The sequence below is a fragment of the Leuresthes tenuis genome, unplaced genomic scaffold (assembly GCF_036924035.1).
Source record: "Leuresthes tenuis unplaced genomic scaffold, fLeuTen1.0.hap1 SCAF_16, whole genome shotgun sequence".
Classification (NCBI taxonomy): Eukaryota; Metazoa; Chordata; class Actinopteri; order Atheriniformes; family Atherinopsidae; genus Leuresthes; species Leuresthes tenuis.
In genome coordinates this window covers 4,265,827-4,282,161 of record NW_027325370.1, presented here as the reverse complement: position 1 = coordinate 4,282,161, position 16,335 = coordinate 4,265,827, and the positions used below count along the sequence as shown (strand labels likewise).

General features: G+C 41.6%; 1 protein-coding gene across 3 annotated transcripts in view; it reads left to right on the top strand.

Moving 5' to 3' along the window:
* zbtb46 (zinc finger and BTB domain containing 46) overlaps positions 1-16,335 on the top strand; it is a 62,137-nt gene that overhangs the window by 14,337 nt on the left and 31,465 nt on the right. For 2 of the 3 annotated variants that reach the window (XM_072366803.1, XM_072366801.1), the window contains exons 2-3: positions 6,239-6,459; positions 6,600-7,533. In XM_072366803.1, coding sequence (XP_072222904.1) covers positions 6,274-6,459; positions 6,600-7,533 — 1,120 coding nt within the window. In that variant the 5' untranslated portion in view covers positions 6,239-6,273. Of the gene's footprint in view, positions 1-6,235; positions 6,460-6,599; positions 7,534-16,335 lie in introns of all 3 variants that reach the window. The other variant, XM_072366802.1, reaches the window with a different exon arrangement.

The window sequence follows — 16,335 nt, the reverse complement described above, 5'->3', positions numbered from 1 at the left end:
GAACTATGTGTCTATTATAATGTTGTTATGGCTGACTGAGAAAAACTGTGGTCAGCAATGAAACTGTGAGTGATCCCTTCTTACATTGACTATTGTCCTTGTAAAGAAAAACAAAATATTCTAGACATGCAAGCAACAATAATCTTGCATTTAGACATTAACAAATGCATTTTTGCTTTGCAAACTTTAACTTTTTTTTATCTGATTTTTAAATGTTGTAAATCTAGAGTTATACCTCATATCTATTAATGGATGTGATATTTATCAAATGACTCAAATGAGGGGTTTTGTGGCCTCTGTGATCACCATGTCAGGCCAAACTCATTTTCATCAAATAATGTTACATTTGTTGAGCGGAGGTTCATCATTTAAATGTAGAGTGATTAGCTGAGCGTGGCAGTTTTGCAACCAGCAGACCAGCCTCTTAATGATAATTTGAGCGGATCAGCTAAAATCCCTTATTTCAGAATAAATGTATAAGTGTATGGAACTGTCTGATAGTGCTAACATTCACCTAAAGGATTTAAAGGCGGTTAAACCTTGTATCTATTAACAAGAATATTAATGAAGAGTGAATCAACAGACACAGAAGTGCCAGAGCACTACAAGCGAGTTTTATCTGCTAAAATGTGTTGTGTAATCACAAACTGTGTGAAAATGCTTCACATGTTCTAACATTCTCATCCGGCACAGTGTGAGAATACCTTGTGAAATCTTGGCATTAGGCTGCTCTGAAAGCTCTGTATTAAGCAAAATATCGCTCTGCATTTGGTCCTGAAGGACCTTGCGCTCCATCTCTCCTCGGCCCTGTGCGGTCAAGGAGGCAGAGAAGTGGCTCGGAGGGACAGGCTGCATTAAGAGAAACACAGGAAGGATGAAGCCCCATTCTCTCACTCCATCACACGTCTCATCTCTTTAGTTGTCTGGCCGGGGCCTAAAGTGACTTTGCTGTGATGTGACCAGGACAAACCGGGTGTGATGCCACGACGGCTCTGCTAAGCGCGTGAATATGGGCGTTCTTAGTTATAGTGTTTGTTTGTGTATTTATGGGCAGGGACTGGATGTGCGTGCGTGTTTCGAGGTGAACAGGGCTCTTCATTGTGTGTGTGTGAATGTGAAGAAAGGAGGGGTTAAGGAGGACAGTCACTTTTGATTTGGCCTCAGAAGGGTGACAGGGTCTAGGAGCTCCGGTGGCATGCTTTACTGAAACAATCGTTTCTGACCACAGATAAGCGCTCAGACTGTCAGCATGTCTCCTGATGACTTTTTCCGTCCTTTTCTTTCTTTCTTTTTGCAGTAGGATCTTTATAAAAGCTTTTTTTGTTCTGTGTGACATTCTTAAAGCAGACTTTAGTTCCTGTAGCCTTGGTGAGACTGCTAATGCTTTAGACACAAACGTCTCTCGCTCTCTGCTTCTATAGCCGATTGTTTGACAAGTTCATTTTTCCTTACTTTCCAGTCTTGTGTCAAGTGTACATTTCAGGACAAAAGCATGCTTGAAATCAAGGCAGTACACACACGGAGAAAGCAATGGGCTTTGGACCTGCTGATGGCCTTAACTCATGGGGTAAAATGGAGTAGCTCTCAGAAGAGAAGAAAAGGCTGGAATGGTGTTCATGTGGTAGGGGTAGCTTGGGATTGCTTCCTCTGCAAAAGGGGTCTCTGACTGGAGGGAATTGGACATGCCAAAATTAAACAAACCAATTAGGCAAGCAAAGAGTTTGGAGGTCAAAGCGCACTCCATTAAAGTCTCTGAGTCTGTTGAAGCAATAAATCTGATTAGACCCTTTTCTCTTTTTCTCTCGGTCCCTGCTGTTGTTTTACCCTCCACTGATCATTGCTTTTGTTAAATTTGAGGCATCATTTAACTTGGGTGCAATCACTTTCACATTTAAGTTTGCCTGCATAGCTGATGAGAATGATTTCATACCCATTCAGAAACCAGCTTCAGAGTGTAGTGCTGTGCTTTATCACCATGTTGAAATAATAATGGCTACAATAAATTAAATAAAAATTAATTTAATTTGCCTCTCTGTCACAGTGGGAAGCTTCGGAGCTAAGCCAGTATTTAGCAAGAATACTACAACTGACATGTTTGGATTGTTGTTACAAGTGTTTACAACATTATGGAGAGTACTCCTACAGATATGGATATTTAACATGTAAATGAAGTTTTCTCTGAAACGACATTCACTCAAACAAGGGGACTGACTATTCTTCAACTGCCAGAAGAGGCATTATTGATTTCAGAGCTCTGTTATCAGACATTAATGTGCTGCTCTCAGTGACACCCCCAGCAGGTCACTTAGAAGGGGGGGGGGGTTGTATATCCTGCACACTGCTACAGAATATGATTTCTGATAAGGATAACTTTAAGAGGATTATTATTATTAACCGAGTGAATCTAACTTTATTAACTATGTTAATATTTCTTAGATTATTTGATGACATGTCTTTGCTACTCTTAACAATGAAGATCTCGCTGACTAGTGTCACAACACTGGTTATCAACTCAGTAATGCGACTCTGACTTTAAGCATGCTCATGTGAAAGTATCGTCATCACCAGATGACCACTTACAAACATGGATCTTGAGCTGCATATTTCTCACAACAAACTCAACTGGAGCCTCTCCGTGTGCTGTTTGCATGCTCCGCCGTGGCTTCATGGGTTTTCTCTGGATGCTCCAGCTCTGTCCGACAGTTCAAAATGACCAGAGCTATGAATATCACTGCCTTATAATCATATATATCATATATAATCATTATAACGCAAGTGAATCTGACTACATTTGCAATATTTTATTGTATTCAGTGACAGTGTTGCATGTGTTTTAAAATCTCTCTCCACCAAATAAAGAAAAAAAACTAAAAACTTTCAAGCAGGTAATTGCAATTGTCTGATTTTGCTTTGTATGACATTTCGACTTTATGTTCTACAGTAACTGTGTTAGTTTTTTTGATGATTAAAGAAGAGCATTTAAGCTATCATTGCATATATATAATATGCCTAGGAAATATGTGAATATTAATGGGTATAGTGGAAAAAATGTATAGGAAACTAGCTACAAAGAGACAGTAGGAGACTCTCATTAATCATGCATAGATGCCATAGAATTGATTGGTCTGGAGCTTTTTGCCTGTATTGATCTCTTAATTTCAAGATAAGGCTGCACTGGAGTTAAGATTCCACCATAAGCTGCCTTGGTGCAGTAATAACTAAACTACCTTCAAGAAAATTTAAACCAAGGGTTGAGCCTGAAGTTGCTTCGCTTAGCCACAAATCCTACTTGGTAGTGCAGGCCTTAGGTGTTAGTGCACACAAAAATATAGAAGTGTGGCAGAAAAAGCAAGCTGTTCTACTTTTGATATGAACAACAACCCCCTTGATTACATTGCAGCTGGTTTTAGTGTTCTACCTTGTTACTGGAGTGAATCCAAATGTTTAGTCCCTATTAATCATATAGACCTTGAAAGATGGGAAATTAGGACTCAGGTTAAAAAATACCGTCATTGTATTTTTACCCCCAATTATATACAAAAAAAGGTTGGAGACTGGATTGTGAGTTCAACAAAATTCACTCAGAATTGAAAGAAATGTTCTCTTTCTGTGCTCTATTGGAGTATTTTTAATCAGAACTTTTCTCTGCTAATCTGAATTTACTTTCAGTTAACAGCTCAGCCCTCTTGTTAATAGAATTGATAAATAATTAAAAAGCCTTTACTTTCAATGTCCTAAAATGTCTTTTGTCCAATCAAAATTCCGAAACTGGAAGGGCAGAAATCATTTTTGAAATTCACTTTTAAGAAGCTGCAACCAGGGTTTGGTGCGGTCTAATTCTTTTAATATGAATGTTTTTCTGCTAAAATTCCATTCTTTTAAATGGCATTGGTGCAGAAACAAAAAATTCAGAGATGAATTTCTTGCCAGATAACACGGGAGGTCTTTGAGGGTTTTTTTGTTATCTTGGTAAGGAGATTCATCATTTCTGTTGCAGAATGAATTCCTCTGGTTGTGATTAGCATTTTACTTCCTCATTTGAGAGCTTGTCATCTTGATTTTGGGATTTTGAAAATGGCAGGTGGAGAAACAGAGAGCTGGACCCTAAATGCAGCACTTGAGAGATGATGGTCTTCATACATGTCTTTCTCATCTCCTGAGCTACCAATAGATACATGTCTCCAATGGAGGCTGCTGACCTGCATGTGCTGTACAGTGGCCCTTATTTCACCATCCACATTGACTTGAAGAAAACGAAGAATAGGAGTAATATGCCTCTGAATACATGACTGCTTTTGTGTTTTATGTGGCTCTGAGAGTGAGCCTATCTTATACAGCGGCCTTTATAACTGAATGTGTGAGTGGCCCTGAGAGAAGAGGAGCAGAAAGAGGAGGAGTGCAATGGCGGTGCCTTTAAAACAGCTCGATTTGTTTCCAAGGTGAGAGGTGAAAACTCTCAATACCTCTATCAGAGCAATGCAGAAAAGAAATGATAGCTCAAGGTTAGACTGCCAATGGATTTTTCTCAGAAAAGTGTGAGCTGGAGGATAAAAAACATTTGCATCAAAAGTTGCCTTTTGAGTCTCTGAGGGACACTGTTATTCTGCAGTCATATCCAACTTTCTTTCCCTTTCAGAGAGTTCTTTGACTTAAAGAAACACCAATCAAAGTGAAAGATTTTGAGCTAGCTATGCATTGATAGGTTCTTTTTTTCTTGAACAAGTGAGGCTTCAGCAGTTGTCACAATCATTTGATCGGCTTGTCCACTGCTGTTCGTAGGGGGTGTGTTTGTCCAAGTGGACGTGGGAGACACTGTGGATTTATCTGATCTTACAAGCCATCAGGTTGAGCAGAGCTTTGCTAAACATGACCTGAAGTGTGCCGGCCCCCGAGCAAACGCTGCTGTCACCTTGGCCAACCCGAGCTGTCATCTCTCAGAGTGGCCCACGAGAGCTGACAGCTGTGGCGTTCCCAAAACAAATCACTGCTGCGTTTGGTAACACTCTGCGTCCCTGCGATTTAGTCCTCACCGAGACAAGAGCGGGAGCGGCGGCTGCTAATGCTCTGGCTAATGTACTGTCTGAGTGTGTGTGTCTTCTTCTGCATCTGAGAATGTGCGTGCTTGTTTGTGTTTCCACTGTGTTTTTCTGCCACCTCCGTGCATGAGTTAACATAGCGATGTTCCCGTCTTCCTTTGTCTCCCTCCGCTCTCCTTTAGCTGTGGCCTTTAACTTGCAGTCCTCCTCTAATGTGAGAGCCCACAGTGCGTAATGTATTAAAAACACATGTTTGATCTGCACTCATGCAAAGCCCCACTTGAATCTGGAATCAGTATGTGTATATATCCAAAATAAGTGGTAAAAAAGTAACTCCGTCTGATATCAAATTGTGAGCGTTGATTTTGTAAGAGTGCTTATAACATTTGATATTATCCTTCTCCCACCGCCGTGACTCATGTCAGTGATTACAGCAAGTTTGGTCTTCATTTTCTGACAGTTGAGCTGCTCCTCAATTGCCATTAAGGTTCCTTTCTTTGTGGTTTGCACAAAAATCTTAGGTTCACAACCTCGACTGACGTGTGCAAGATAAGAAACGCTGAGGTGAAGGTTTAAGAACGAACTCGCTTCTGAACTAGACGAATGGATGTATTCATAGTCAAAAAAAAGAAAAGAATACAAGGCTTTTTTTATCTATAAAGGTAAAGTGGTCCTTACTAAATGAAGTGTTTAGCGACAGTGTTACACTTTTTAACTGCCATTTTTAATGAGCACGCACGCTCTCTGTCTCACACACACACACATGCACCTGTCAGACATGGTTTAAAAGCAGAGATTTTTTATTATTTGTTACTGGGCTTTTTTTAGACATCAAACTACAGTGGCTGAGATGTGCCTTCTATTGATGTCTTTGTTTTTCTGACATAGTCATTGCTGACATCCATACCCTGGCTCATCTTTAGAGTGGTTCAGTTAAATCAACTTATTTTTCCCATCTTACATTAAAATGAAATCATTCAGGGTTTGCGGTGAGACATCAGCTACATAAACTGACTTCTTGTTTTCAAACATTTACAGAAAGACTTCAGTTTAATAGCTGCCATACTTTACATTTCCGCTGATGCGCACAGTTGAAAACTTGCAGTAATCAAACGTCCATCTTGAATATGGTATTGACAATATTTTGATACGTGCTTCATCCATCGCTGATTGCCTGGTTGTCTTCTTTCATTTGCCAGCAGATGTTTGGAGGAGAGGCTTTTGTTCAGCAACACAGATGAACAACAGGAAGGAGGACATGGAGATCTCATCTCACTACCGTCAGCTCCTCAGAGAGCTCAATGAGCAGAGGCAGCATGGCATCCTTTGTGACGCCTGTGTCATTGTGGACGGAAAAATCTTCAAGGCCCATAAGAACGTCCTTCTGGGCTCCTCACGCTATTTCAAAACTCTATACTGCCAGGTAAGTGACCTTGCTTATAAAGACAGCTCAGGTGATTTGTCTGTACTCTTGTTTTTGTAAAATATACAAGTTGTTTTTTAAAAAAGGAACAAATATAGAAGAAAACCCTGCTCTTAATGCTCTTTCTCCACATCCTGCAGGTTAAAAAAGGAGCAGAACCTCACCATCAGACTACTGTCACTCACCTGGACATCGTTACAGCAACAGGCTTCAAAGCCATCCTGGACTTCATGTACTCGGCACACCTCGCCCTAACCAGTAAGAACGTGATCGAGGTCATGTCAGCTGCCAGCTATCTGCAGATGACAGATATTGTCCAGGCCTGCCATAGCTTCATCAAGGCTGCACTGGACATCAGCATCCGCTCTGAGATGGCTGACGAGTTGGCAGACTTTGAAATGGGAGCTGTTGCTGCAGGTTTAGGAGGAGGTGGAGGAGTTGGAGGGGGTGGAGGAGGAGTGGGCATCACAGGAGCAGGGGTTGTTCCAGGAGCAAGTTTAGGAGGAGGAGGTGGGATAGTGGGCATGGCTTCTGAAGCCTTGGCCTCCATCATGTCTGGTCGCAGCACCTCCCCATGGCTGGCACGCCGCACCAGCCCAGCCAACTCTTCTGGGGACTCAGCCATCGCCAGCTGCCATGAGGGAGGCAGCACGTATGGAAAGGAGGACCAAGAACCCCCCAAGAGCCATGAGAGCCAGGAGGAAGCCTGCCATGACTCTCAGCCTGCCTGGCCACATGACTATAGGCCTGTCAGCGTCAAAGAGGAGCAGGTCTCCCCTGCTTCCTCTTCTCATCCAAGGGACACTCCCAAGGGGCCAGCCCAAAGCCAGGTAGAGCTAGGGGCCAGGGGAGCTGGTGGAGCAGGTGGAGAAGGGCACTGGCAACCCCTGTCAGGGTCAGGCCGGAGGAAGAACAGGAAGAACAAGGACACAGTCAGACATATTACCCAGCAAGCCGAGAGGAACTGGGACCGGGAGCGGGACAGGGACAGGGAGAGGGACAGTCGGCCTGGATCTCCTCTGCCCTCCATGTTGGGTGTCACTGGATGGAACTACAATGGGCAGGACATCCCAGGTAAGGCTAATATAGCTCCTAACACTGTGAAGAAGGAAACTACATGTATTCTTGTGTTTGTTGCAAATTGGATTATTATATAATCGGTTATATTATATTATTATCAGATGTCACAATAGCAGGGGGAGTATACTTGGAAAGAGGGAGGCAGGTTGAAATAAAAGATTTCTATCTTGGGATGCAGTGCTGATTTGATGACTTTGAGCTTTCAGAGTTTCCTGGAGTTGCTACAGTTTTGTAATGCTTGACCCCTATTAGTTAGTTATCCAGTCGTGTAATTACTGACTGGTGAGATAATAAGATTAGGTTAGATAATTGGGTGAGACTGTCGTCTCAACACCTAACTGTGGCAAAGTCTAATTTATCTTTTGAAAGGTCAGCAGATGGAAGCAGTCAAACTGCTTTCCTGACTTCTTTGAACTCACATGCCCTAGACTTACCTGTATTCAGTAGTACCGAATACTATGAGGTTAGATGAGTAACTCAGTACCCGCCAGCCGTCCACACAGTTTACTTCTCGAAATTGACCTCTTTTCCTCCTTAGGGGTTGAGATTAGTGAGCTTATACACTAACGTGTTAGGCCTAAGATGATTATCTCAAATCTTGAAGGTGTGAGGTGGAGCCTGGGTAAATGCGGATGGATAATACGATCCTCTCAAGCTGTACTCCCACATAAACAAGCAAATGCATATGCTCATAAAAACATATTTGTTTTGACATTTCTCTCTTGATCCTCAGGTTTGCAGAAATGCTTGGTGAAATCCTTTAGACTATAAGTCATATTTGATAAACTTACCTGTGTGTGTTTGCTTGTGTGAGCGTTGTGGATCCCAAGGCGTCGATAGGTAGATCATTAAAAGTAAGAGAAGCTAATCCTGGGCGCATTAAGGGAGTTGGCTGTGAAATGGGCACACGCGTCGTGCAGCGAAAGAAAACAGGATAATTGAATTGACCTGGGTCACTGCACGGATTACCAGCGCGTCCTCACCATCCCAGGCTCCTCCCCTTCTCTCTGGGGTTTAGGGAAGGACCTTCTGGAAAGGGTGAGGGGAAGAAAAAAAGAAGAGTGTTAGATTAGAGGGGAAATGAGAGAGAACAGAAAAACAGAGGAACATGAAGGAAAAGAAGCTGGAGAGAGCATCCTTTTGGGCTTATGATGGTTTGTCTTCTCCACATGTCCTCAGTCCCAGATTTTCTGACCTGCTGTCAGACCTTATTACTGTGTCTAAGTACATCTTGTCTTGAGCTTCAGAGTCACACACACTCATACATATTCACATACACCTATTAAGTAAATGGTATTAAGCCTATTGGCCAGTTCCGTGGTGCTGGTGGAGTTTAAGTCTTGCTGTTGCCTTGAATAACAGAAGTGTTTTCTCACCAAAAAGGTTAGAGGAAGTCTCGTGTTGCTACTGATGTTAGCCAAAAGGCAGCCATTGGTTTTCTACTGGGTTTTGGGACTGAGCTCAAAATGGGAGAGAATGGGAAAAGCAGGTCTCCTTCAGAGGGAAGGCCTTGATATTTAGCTGTAAAACATCATGTTACCATTCAGGCTTTAAGAGTTGTAATGTATATGAGGATTGGTTTCAGTACTGAGCCAGTTTGTAGTCGTGGTGTCTTGTTACTTTATAAAGGTTTAGGGGATTGTTAAACAGGCTTAATGAAGTCATTATTGGTCTATACAGGAAGTGCTGTGATATTTTGTTAAATCTCTTTTACTTGTACAATGTGAAGTCTATTAGATCCATCATTTTGTCTAACTCAGGGTAAAAAATACACACAATTCTTTTAGTGAGCTTATGAGAGTTAGTGTCCTTAACCCTTAAGTCTCTTTAAGTCCAGGATTTGTCACCTGCAGTCAAGGATCTGAACCAGGCATGCTGTCGAAGACTTAGAAAGTGATCAAATTTCCAAGTATAATACTGTTAGGAGAGTTAATAAGACTACTCAGGACTATTGTCTCAAACTGACAAGCACAGGACATCAGAAATGCAAGTTATATTTGGCAAGTAAGTCATGAGTGCTGCATGCACAGTGTTGGTGTGGTTAGCACTGCCGTCTCACAGTAAGAAGGTTTCTGGTTCAAATCCTGGCTGGGGCCTTTCTGTGGAGTTTGCACACTGCGTGGGCTCTTTCTAGCTTCCTTCCGCCGTCCAACAGCAACAAAAAAAATGCATGTTAGGTTGATTGGTGATTCTAAATTGTCCCTAGAAGTGAGTGTGAGCATGCATGGTTGTTTGTCTCTGTGTAGCCCTGTGATGGAGTTGTGAATTGGATTGAGCAGGTGTAGAACATGGATGGATGAAGTTAGGCATGAAAAATCTGCTCATTAGCTATGACAGTTTGGACCAACAAATAGTCCACTCTGCATAATTCTGATGATATGATTGTGGCATGTCTGTTGCTGCGTTCTTGACGTTGTGAGCGATCACATTTGAATACACAGCAGTAATGAATGCCAAAGCAGTAGGCAAGCAGCCACTATATTCAACCTGATCTCGTTCCAAGGACATCAAATCCTGCCCTTCTGTAAGATATCTGAAACACCCACAAGGTGTTCTTTGGCGTATCAATCCAACTGCAGCAGTATCTGACACCGAGCGAAAGCCCTGCCTCGTAAACGATTTACAAAAAGCTATATCAGGAGGCAGGGGGGCTAGAAGTGGAAAAAGTTGCAATACTTCTGTTTTGGAGACTCAAGTTCGACTCCCACGTGAGGCTGCTGTTTTTGTGACTCAAAATACACCCTGTCACAGCATTTACTCTGCACATTGAAAAGATGTACGTAGCTAAATGTACTGCAGCCATGATGGAACTGCAAGTTTGTGGTGCAGCTGGCGTTCCACGGAGTCCAGTTGTTAGTTTCCACGAAGGGCTCTGGTAGGTATTAAGGAGAAAGGGCACCTTCAGTCTGAGATTAGCTTAATTGCTTCATTCTTTATTGATGAGAATTGCCTACACTCTGTCTTTCTCCCTCCCTCTCATTCATCTGTAATCAGTGTCCATGCTTTGCTATTAGAAACACTTATAATTTATACGACACAGGGACTGCTTGTCAAAGAATTTCATTGGATTTTTCTGTAATGTAAGGATAACATAGGGTGTGTAAAGACTCAGCGTATTAGCACACAGTCATTAAAGTATCTGTATGAATGCGCCACGTTGAGGGGAAAAAAAACGCAGCAGGAATTAGGATTTGTTTTTTTTTCAGATCCCCTTCTCTTGCAAACATCTGCTGTGTTCCCTGGATGTCATTATTTAGGCCACTAAGCTCTGTCTTTTCTCTTGTTTGCGAATGCTTGATCTTATTTCTGAGGCTCATCTTGTCTGCTGACACAAATGTTTGAGATCTTACATGTGAAGCGGGAAAGATCTCAGTTCTACTTGCATTCCAACAAACGGCTCATGTATGTATTTTTCTCCACAAAAAATATTGGCGGTGACACATTTTTGAGGAAGAGTTTAAAAAAGCCTATACTTCACGTTAAATAATTACCCAAAGTTATTTTTAGTTTGACCCCTGCTGCTTTGGTTACTTCTAAAAGAAATAAATAGTTTTTGCTTTGTGGATGCTGACTGTGACCAAACAGCTTCAGAACTGTAAGATGTGTACTTTATGCTGACTTTGATATGTTATGCATTTAATTCCCTAATACTCTTCTAATCAGTCTTAAAAGTAAATTAACCTCAAACCCAAACTTATGAGAAGACAGTTTTGTCAGTACATGAAAACATAGCTATTAAAAATGATGAAATAAAGAGGAATTCATACAATAATTATAATATATATAAATATATAAGTGGAAATAAAGAATAGATGAAAAGGATATTGAGTCCATTTTGATTTGTTATTTATCAATATTAATGTTATTCTTTCCCACATTGCTTTTTCTATTTCTTTATAGCTTTTCCCTTAGTTATTTTTCTGCAGCTTTTGCTATTTTCATTTTCTAAAATTCCACAAAATTTCACATTTGAAAGGAGTTTCAAAAGTTCTCAACAGGATTTAAGTCAGGCAAGGAAGTGGTCTGTTCATTATTAGTCCAATTTTTAGGCCTTTGCCAGCTAACAGAAGAAGAAGACAATATGTTACGGACTCTGACAGCGTGTCCAGGAGTTGATTCTCAGTGGAACTTCAATGTGAAAAGGGTTTTGTTAGCTCACCCTTAAGATAGCAGCTAACACTTATAGCCCTCCTTCATCCTGCATATGCTGATGTCTCAGTAACTTTTGTGCATAAGCGATGCCCCTCTTTCAGCCATTTCTTGGCCCAATCTTGATACTTGTCACTATTTATTAATTAGCCTTCTTTGCTTTGGTCATGTCTCCGAGCACTTAACACTGGACACTGGTTAGCATGTTATGCAATACACTGCTTGATTGTCTGTTGCTCCCATATTAAAATTTAAGCAACAGTTAATCGAGCTAAGCATTAGGAATTTTTCTGTCTGAAAGGTATATCAATTATTTTTACTGTCCTACGTCGATTAAAACTCTTTTGGGGCCCATTCTACATGAGGAAATGAAGCTCACCAAATTATTATGGTAACCCCTTCATGTCAGATGTTCCCTTAAATGCTTTTACTCTACACCTTTCCTCTTTAGACTAGAGCATATCATCTGAGAATGATTGAAAGTTTGTGCACATATTGTTTACACCGTAAAGTGCAAGTCTGTATGCAAATACCATATATTTATGATCTATTTCAAGGCACAGTGAAAAAGTTGAAGCATTATATGAGGAAATTATTATATTTTTGCTTTTAGCCTTATTTTCTAATTTGCCTTCCCTTCATTTGAAAACATCACTATCACTCTGTATGTTCTTAACAGTTTTATCAACTTCTTATTGACTTTGACTTCTTCAAAAGATGGGCATGTCATTTAGGAGGCAGAGCTCATTCTTCCCTCTCAAACTGAGAGCATGGTAAAGCACAAGTTAATGATTGATTTCTTTCCTACCACCATTAGTCTTGGGGCAAGCACCAGCTTGATCTTTGTTTCCAAATAATAACAGCACTGGAAATAACTTTTGTTTGTGTTTTCTTGCTGGTATTAAAGCACACACACACACACGGTGACCTTTAGTGGCAGCTTGGGGGATTTTGGCAATCCGGTACATGGCCGGTGTGATACACACACTCACACGCACAAAGCTTAGAGCATCTGATTATGTAGACGTGAACAGTTCAATCACACGTGGGCTGTTCTTTCCATTTCCCTCTAGCTGTTGCACATTGATTACATCGAGAATCTTTTTTGAAATCCAACGTCTTTATCTGACTCTCTTCCTCTCCGCTCTGTGGCCTTAGAGTTCCCCTCCTCAACCACTGCATACACACTCGCGTACACAAATACACGCATGCCCACAGACACATATTGAAAAAAAAGATATCATTTTTCTGTAGAACCATGTCCTGTTAGTTCCTGCATGCATGCTCAACAGCGCTGCAGCTAACAGTGCATGTTATGACATGTTTGACTGTAGGTCTCCACCTTCTCAAGCACTGGAGCCTCACCTGGGGCCCACAGACAGGTGCTCTGCCCTCTATATTCTGCATGAACTTTTTCTGGTTTTCTCGCTGTGCTCCCCTCCCTAAGTCCCTGCAGTCTAAAGGTGAACACTTGAAATAATGAATCAGATCCCCCTTTCGCCCCGTTTCACTCTGTATTCCAGTTAAGACTCTCCCCACAGTATTTGCACTTCATTAAACTTGAAATAGGTTTAATATTTAAAACACCGTGAACAGATTTCAACCCCCTCACACCGCACACACCTCTCCACATTTTCTCTCTTCCCTCCTTGCTTTTGGTTTAATAATCTACTCTCATATTTCCTCCTTAATTCACTTCTTCTCCTTCATTAAAAACCGAAATAGATTTAATATTTCAGCGTGTGGACTTAATTTTTAACCCCTGTCCTCATGGCTTGGTTTTTGACATGCAATGGGTTAAATTACTACATTATATTGAGGCCTCTCCTCCTGTATTCTATCCTCTCGGATTGTGTCATTCTCTGGGTTTTTCTAAGGCTGATGGTTCATCTTTCTCACTTTGCACCGTCACTCTATTATCAGCTCCTTCTTTCACTGTCTTTGTACTCCAGGCGTCTCTCTGTGCCTCATTCTGTGTCCCCCACCCCCTATTTGCTGTGCCTCTTTGTCCTCTGACTGCCTAGATGATTTCTGCCCTTTCCTATTGACTTTCGTAGCCGTCTCACCCCACCTCCTGCAGTTTCCCCTTCTACCTCCATCATCTGCTTCCCCTTTTTGTCCCCTGCTACCACACATACATAAACTCATTTATCCCCCTCACTTTTTTATGCTTTTTAGTCCTTTGGGGAAGTGTGACAGAAGACTGCAGTACTGTTCTTCCCCCTTTTTTTGCTCTCACATGTGAGCCTCCTCTTCTGCCCCGTTTCAAAAATCAGAAAAGAAGAGAAAGAAAGTTCCATTATCTCTGTGGTAACCAATCATTTCTCACCGCCCACCAACCATCTTTGTCATATGACCTCACATCCTGTTGGACATTATGGGCAGTCCACCAGCAGAAAAAAACCCTTCTCCCTCACCACCATGGCTCACACTACATCACACAGACATTCACACAATTTTTCACACTCTTGCTGTCTGTCTTTTTCTCTCGCAGCAGTTCTCAATAATGACACCTGCTCTATTTATAATTCCTTGGCTTTGAGAGAACTATTGTGGACCGGAAGCTGCCCCCTCCCCACTCTTGACCATGGCTGTTTTCCAAAACGTCAGCACCCCCCATCTCCCTACCTCCTGCCCCTGGAACAGGCTGGAGAAGGATTGCTGGGTGTACAAGTGGAGGAGGAAAAGGATTGTGTGTGTGTTGGGGGGGTTAAAGATTAGCCACCCCACCCTGAGTGCACCTGGGTTGGGCCCATGTGTGTGCTTAAGTCAGCCATGGCCCACACACATACTGCATGTTCTCACCCACTAACTGAGAGGCAAGTATTTAGACACATACCTGCAAATATTGAATAAGAATAAATGTTTTACGGTGTGATCTCATCGTTTCAGTTTTAGCTGTATGTGGCTAACTCTGCACACACAAACACACTTCTTGGCATTGATCACTCAGCGTAAGACTCAAATTTTGCAGAATGCTTTCTGACAGGATGTCCTGTTGGCACGTTGCATCGGTGGCTAGGTCAGGAGGTTTTTGTGGTTGAACACTCGCAGCAGTACCCCCACAGTGAAAATCCACTTAGACATCAACACACAAGTCAATTTGGTTGCATACCAGAAATGTCCATGTACAAATGTATTAATGGGTTTGATTGACTTCTTTATTAAACAACTTCAAGCATGAGATAACAGTCATGATCCTCCTCGATCACCTTCGGTTATTCATGTTAATGCTCATCGTTTAGAGAAGATGACGATTTCCTTTCACGTTAAGGTTGGAACACATTCAGGTTATTTTCTTTTAAGTAATAAAACTTTTGTTTGCAAACATGCTCCAATTAAATGTTTTTCAGCAGGATATCTGGACTATGGAGCCCGGCAAGTGCCACTGGGGGAAAAAAAAGGTGGAAAACTGTGCGCACAGATTATTAAACTGTGTTCTCAGTTTTGGAATAACAATCCATGCGCAAAGATTGCAAAACTGTGTGCACAGTTTGATAATCAATAACTGAGTCTGACATGAAGCCAATGACAAAATACCTCTAAATGCAACAAACGCTCGTCCACAAACCTCAATTCAAACAGAATCCCCTTTAGTTGTCAAACACTAAGGCCGTCACTATCATCAACAAGCACTTATGATGTCATTAGCTGCATTGAATCCCACTGATCAATGGGCTGTTTGTTTTGTAATATTCCTTAATAAAGTAGAGATTTGGCCATAAAGAGAGGTATCTTTGTCTATTCATATTCAAAGTATCAATCTCAAACTAGATGGTAATTTCTGGTTCCCAAGAACTGAGAGAGCCGTCCAATATACAACTCAAGATTTTTAACCAGTGCAAACCAATGGCTATGTGGGCACTCTTCTGCTATAGTTTACTCATTTCTATGTCTGTTTAGATTCTGGCAGGTTGATCAATGCTGTGCACAACACAACACAGCACAACAACAGCTTGCATTAATAATATAGTCAAACACAGTGATTTCTCAGTAGATTTAAGGACTTTTATTCGTTATCAGTGATGTGCAAGTTGGTCTGAATGAATTTTGACACAAGCTTCAGCTCGTGTATCTTTGCATCATGTGATGTCTCTCCCTCTGGGCATGGTAAATCTGAATAGTTCCAAGTTGATTCAGCAGAAAGGATACATAAATTATGTTAAGCTGAAATTCAATTTTTGGATCCTCTCAGGTTCTCTCTAGAGAAACCCGCATTCTGTGGTGATCATTGTCCTCATAAACCTGGAATCATGACAAGTTTTGAATGCCTGGGAATCTAAAACTCTTACTTAAAAGGCATTTTAACAAGGTGCCTTTCAAAAATGAAAACAGCTGCTTCCCCTCTTCAGTAGTGAATCAATGACTGGGCTCCTCTTTTTGAGATATGAGATGTGATGTGATGTGAACTACGATGCCTTTCTCCCACTCCTGTAGTGATCTGATAGCCTGTAATGGGCCCAGTAGCTGTGAGCCTGACAGCACTGGTAGCTCAGGCTTATGTGTCACACTGTAGCCCGTGTTCACTTAGAGTAAGTCGAGTGCAAGCAGGTGAGATATCGAAACTAGGTAAATGTGTTTGTGAGAGAAAGGTAGGTAGACATACACAGTGGTATAGTGAAGGACAGGAAGCAGCAGAAACACTAA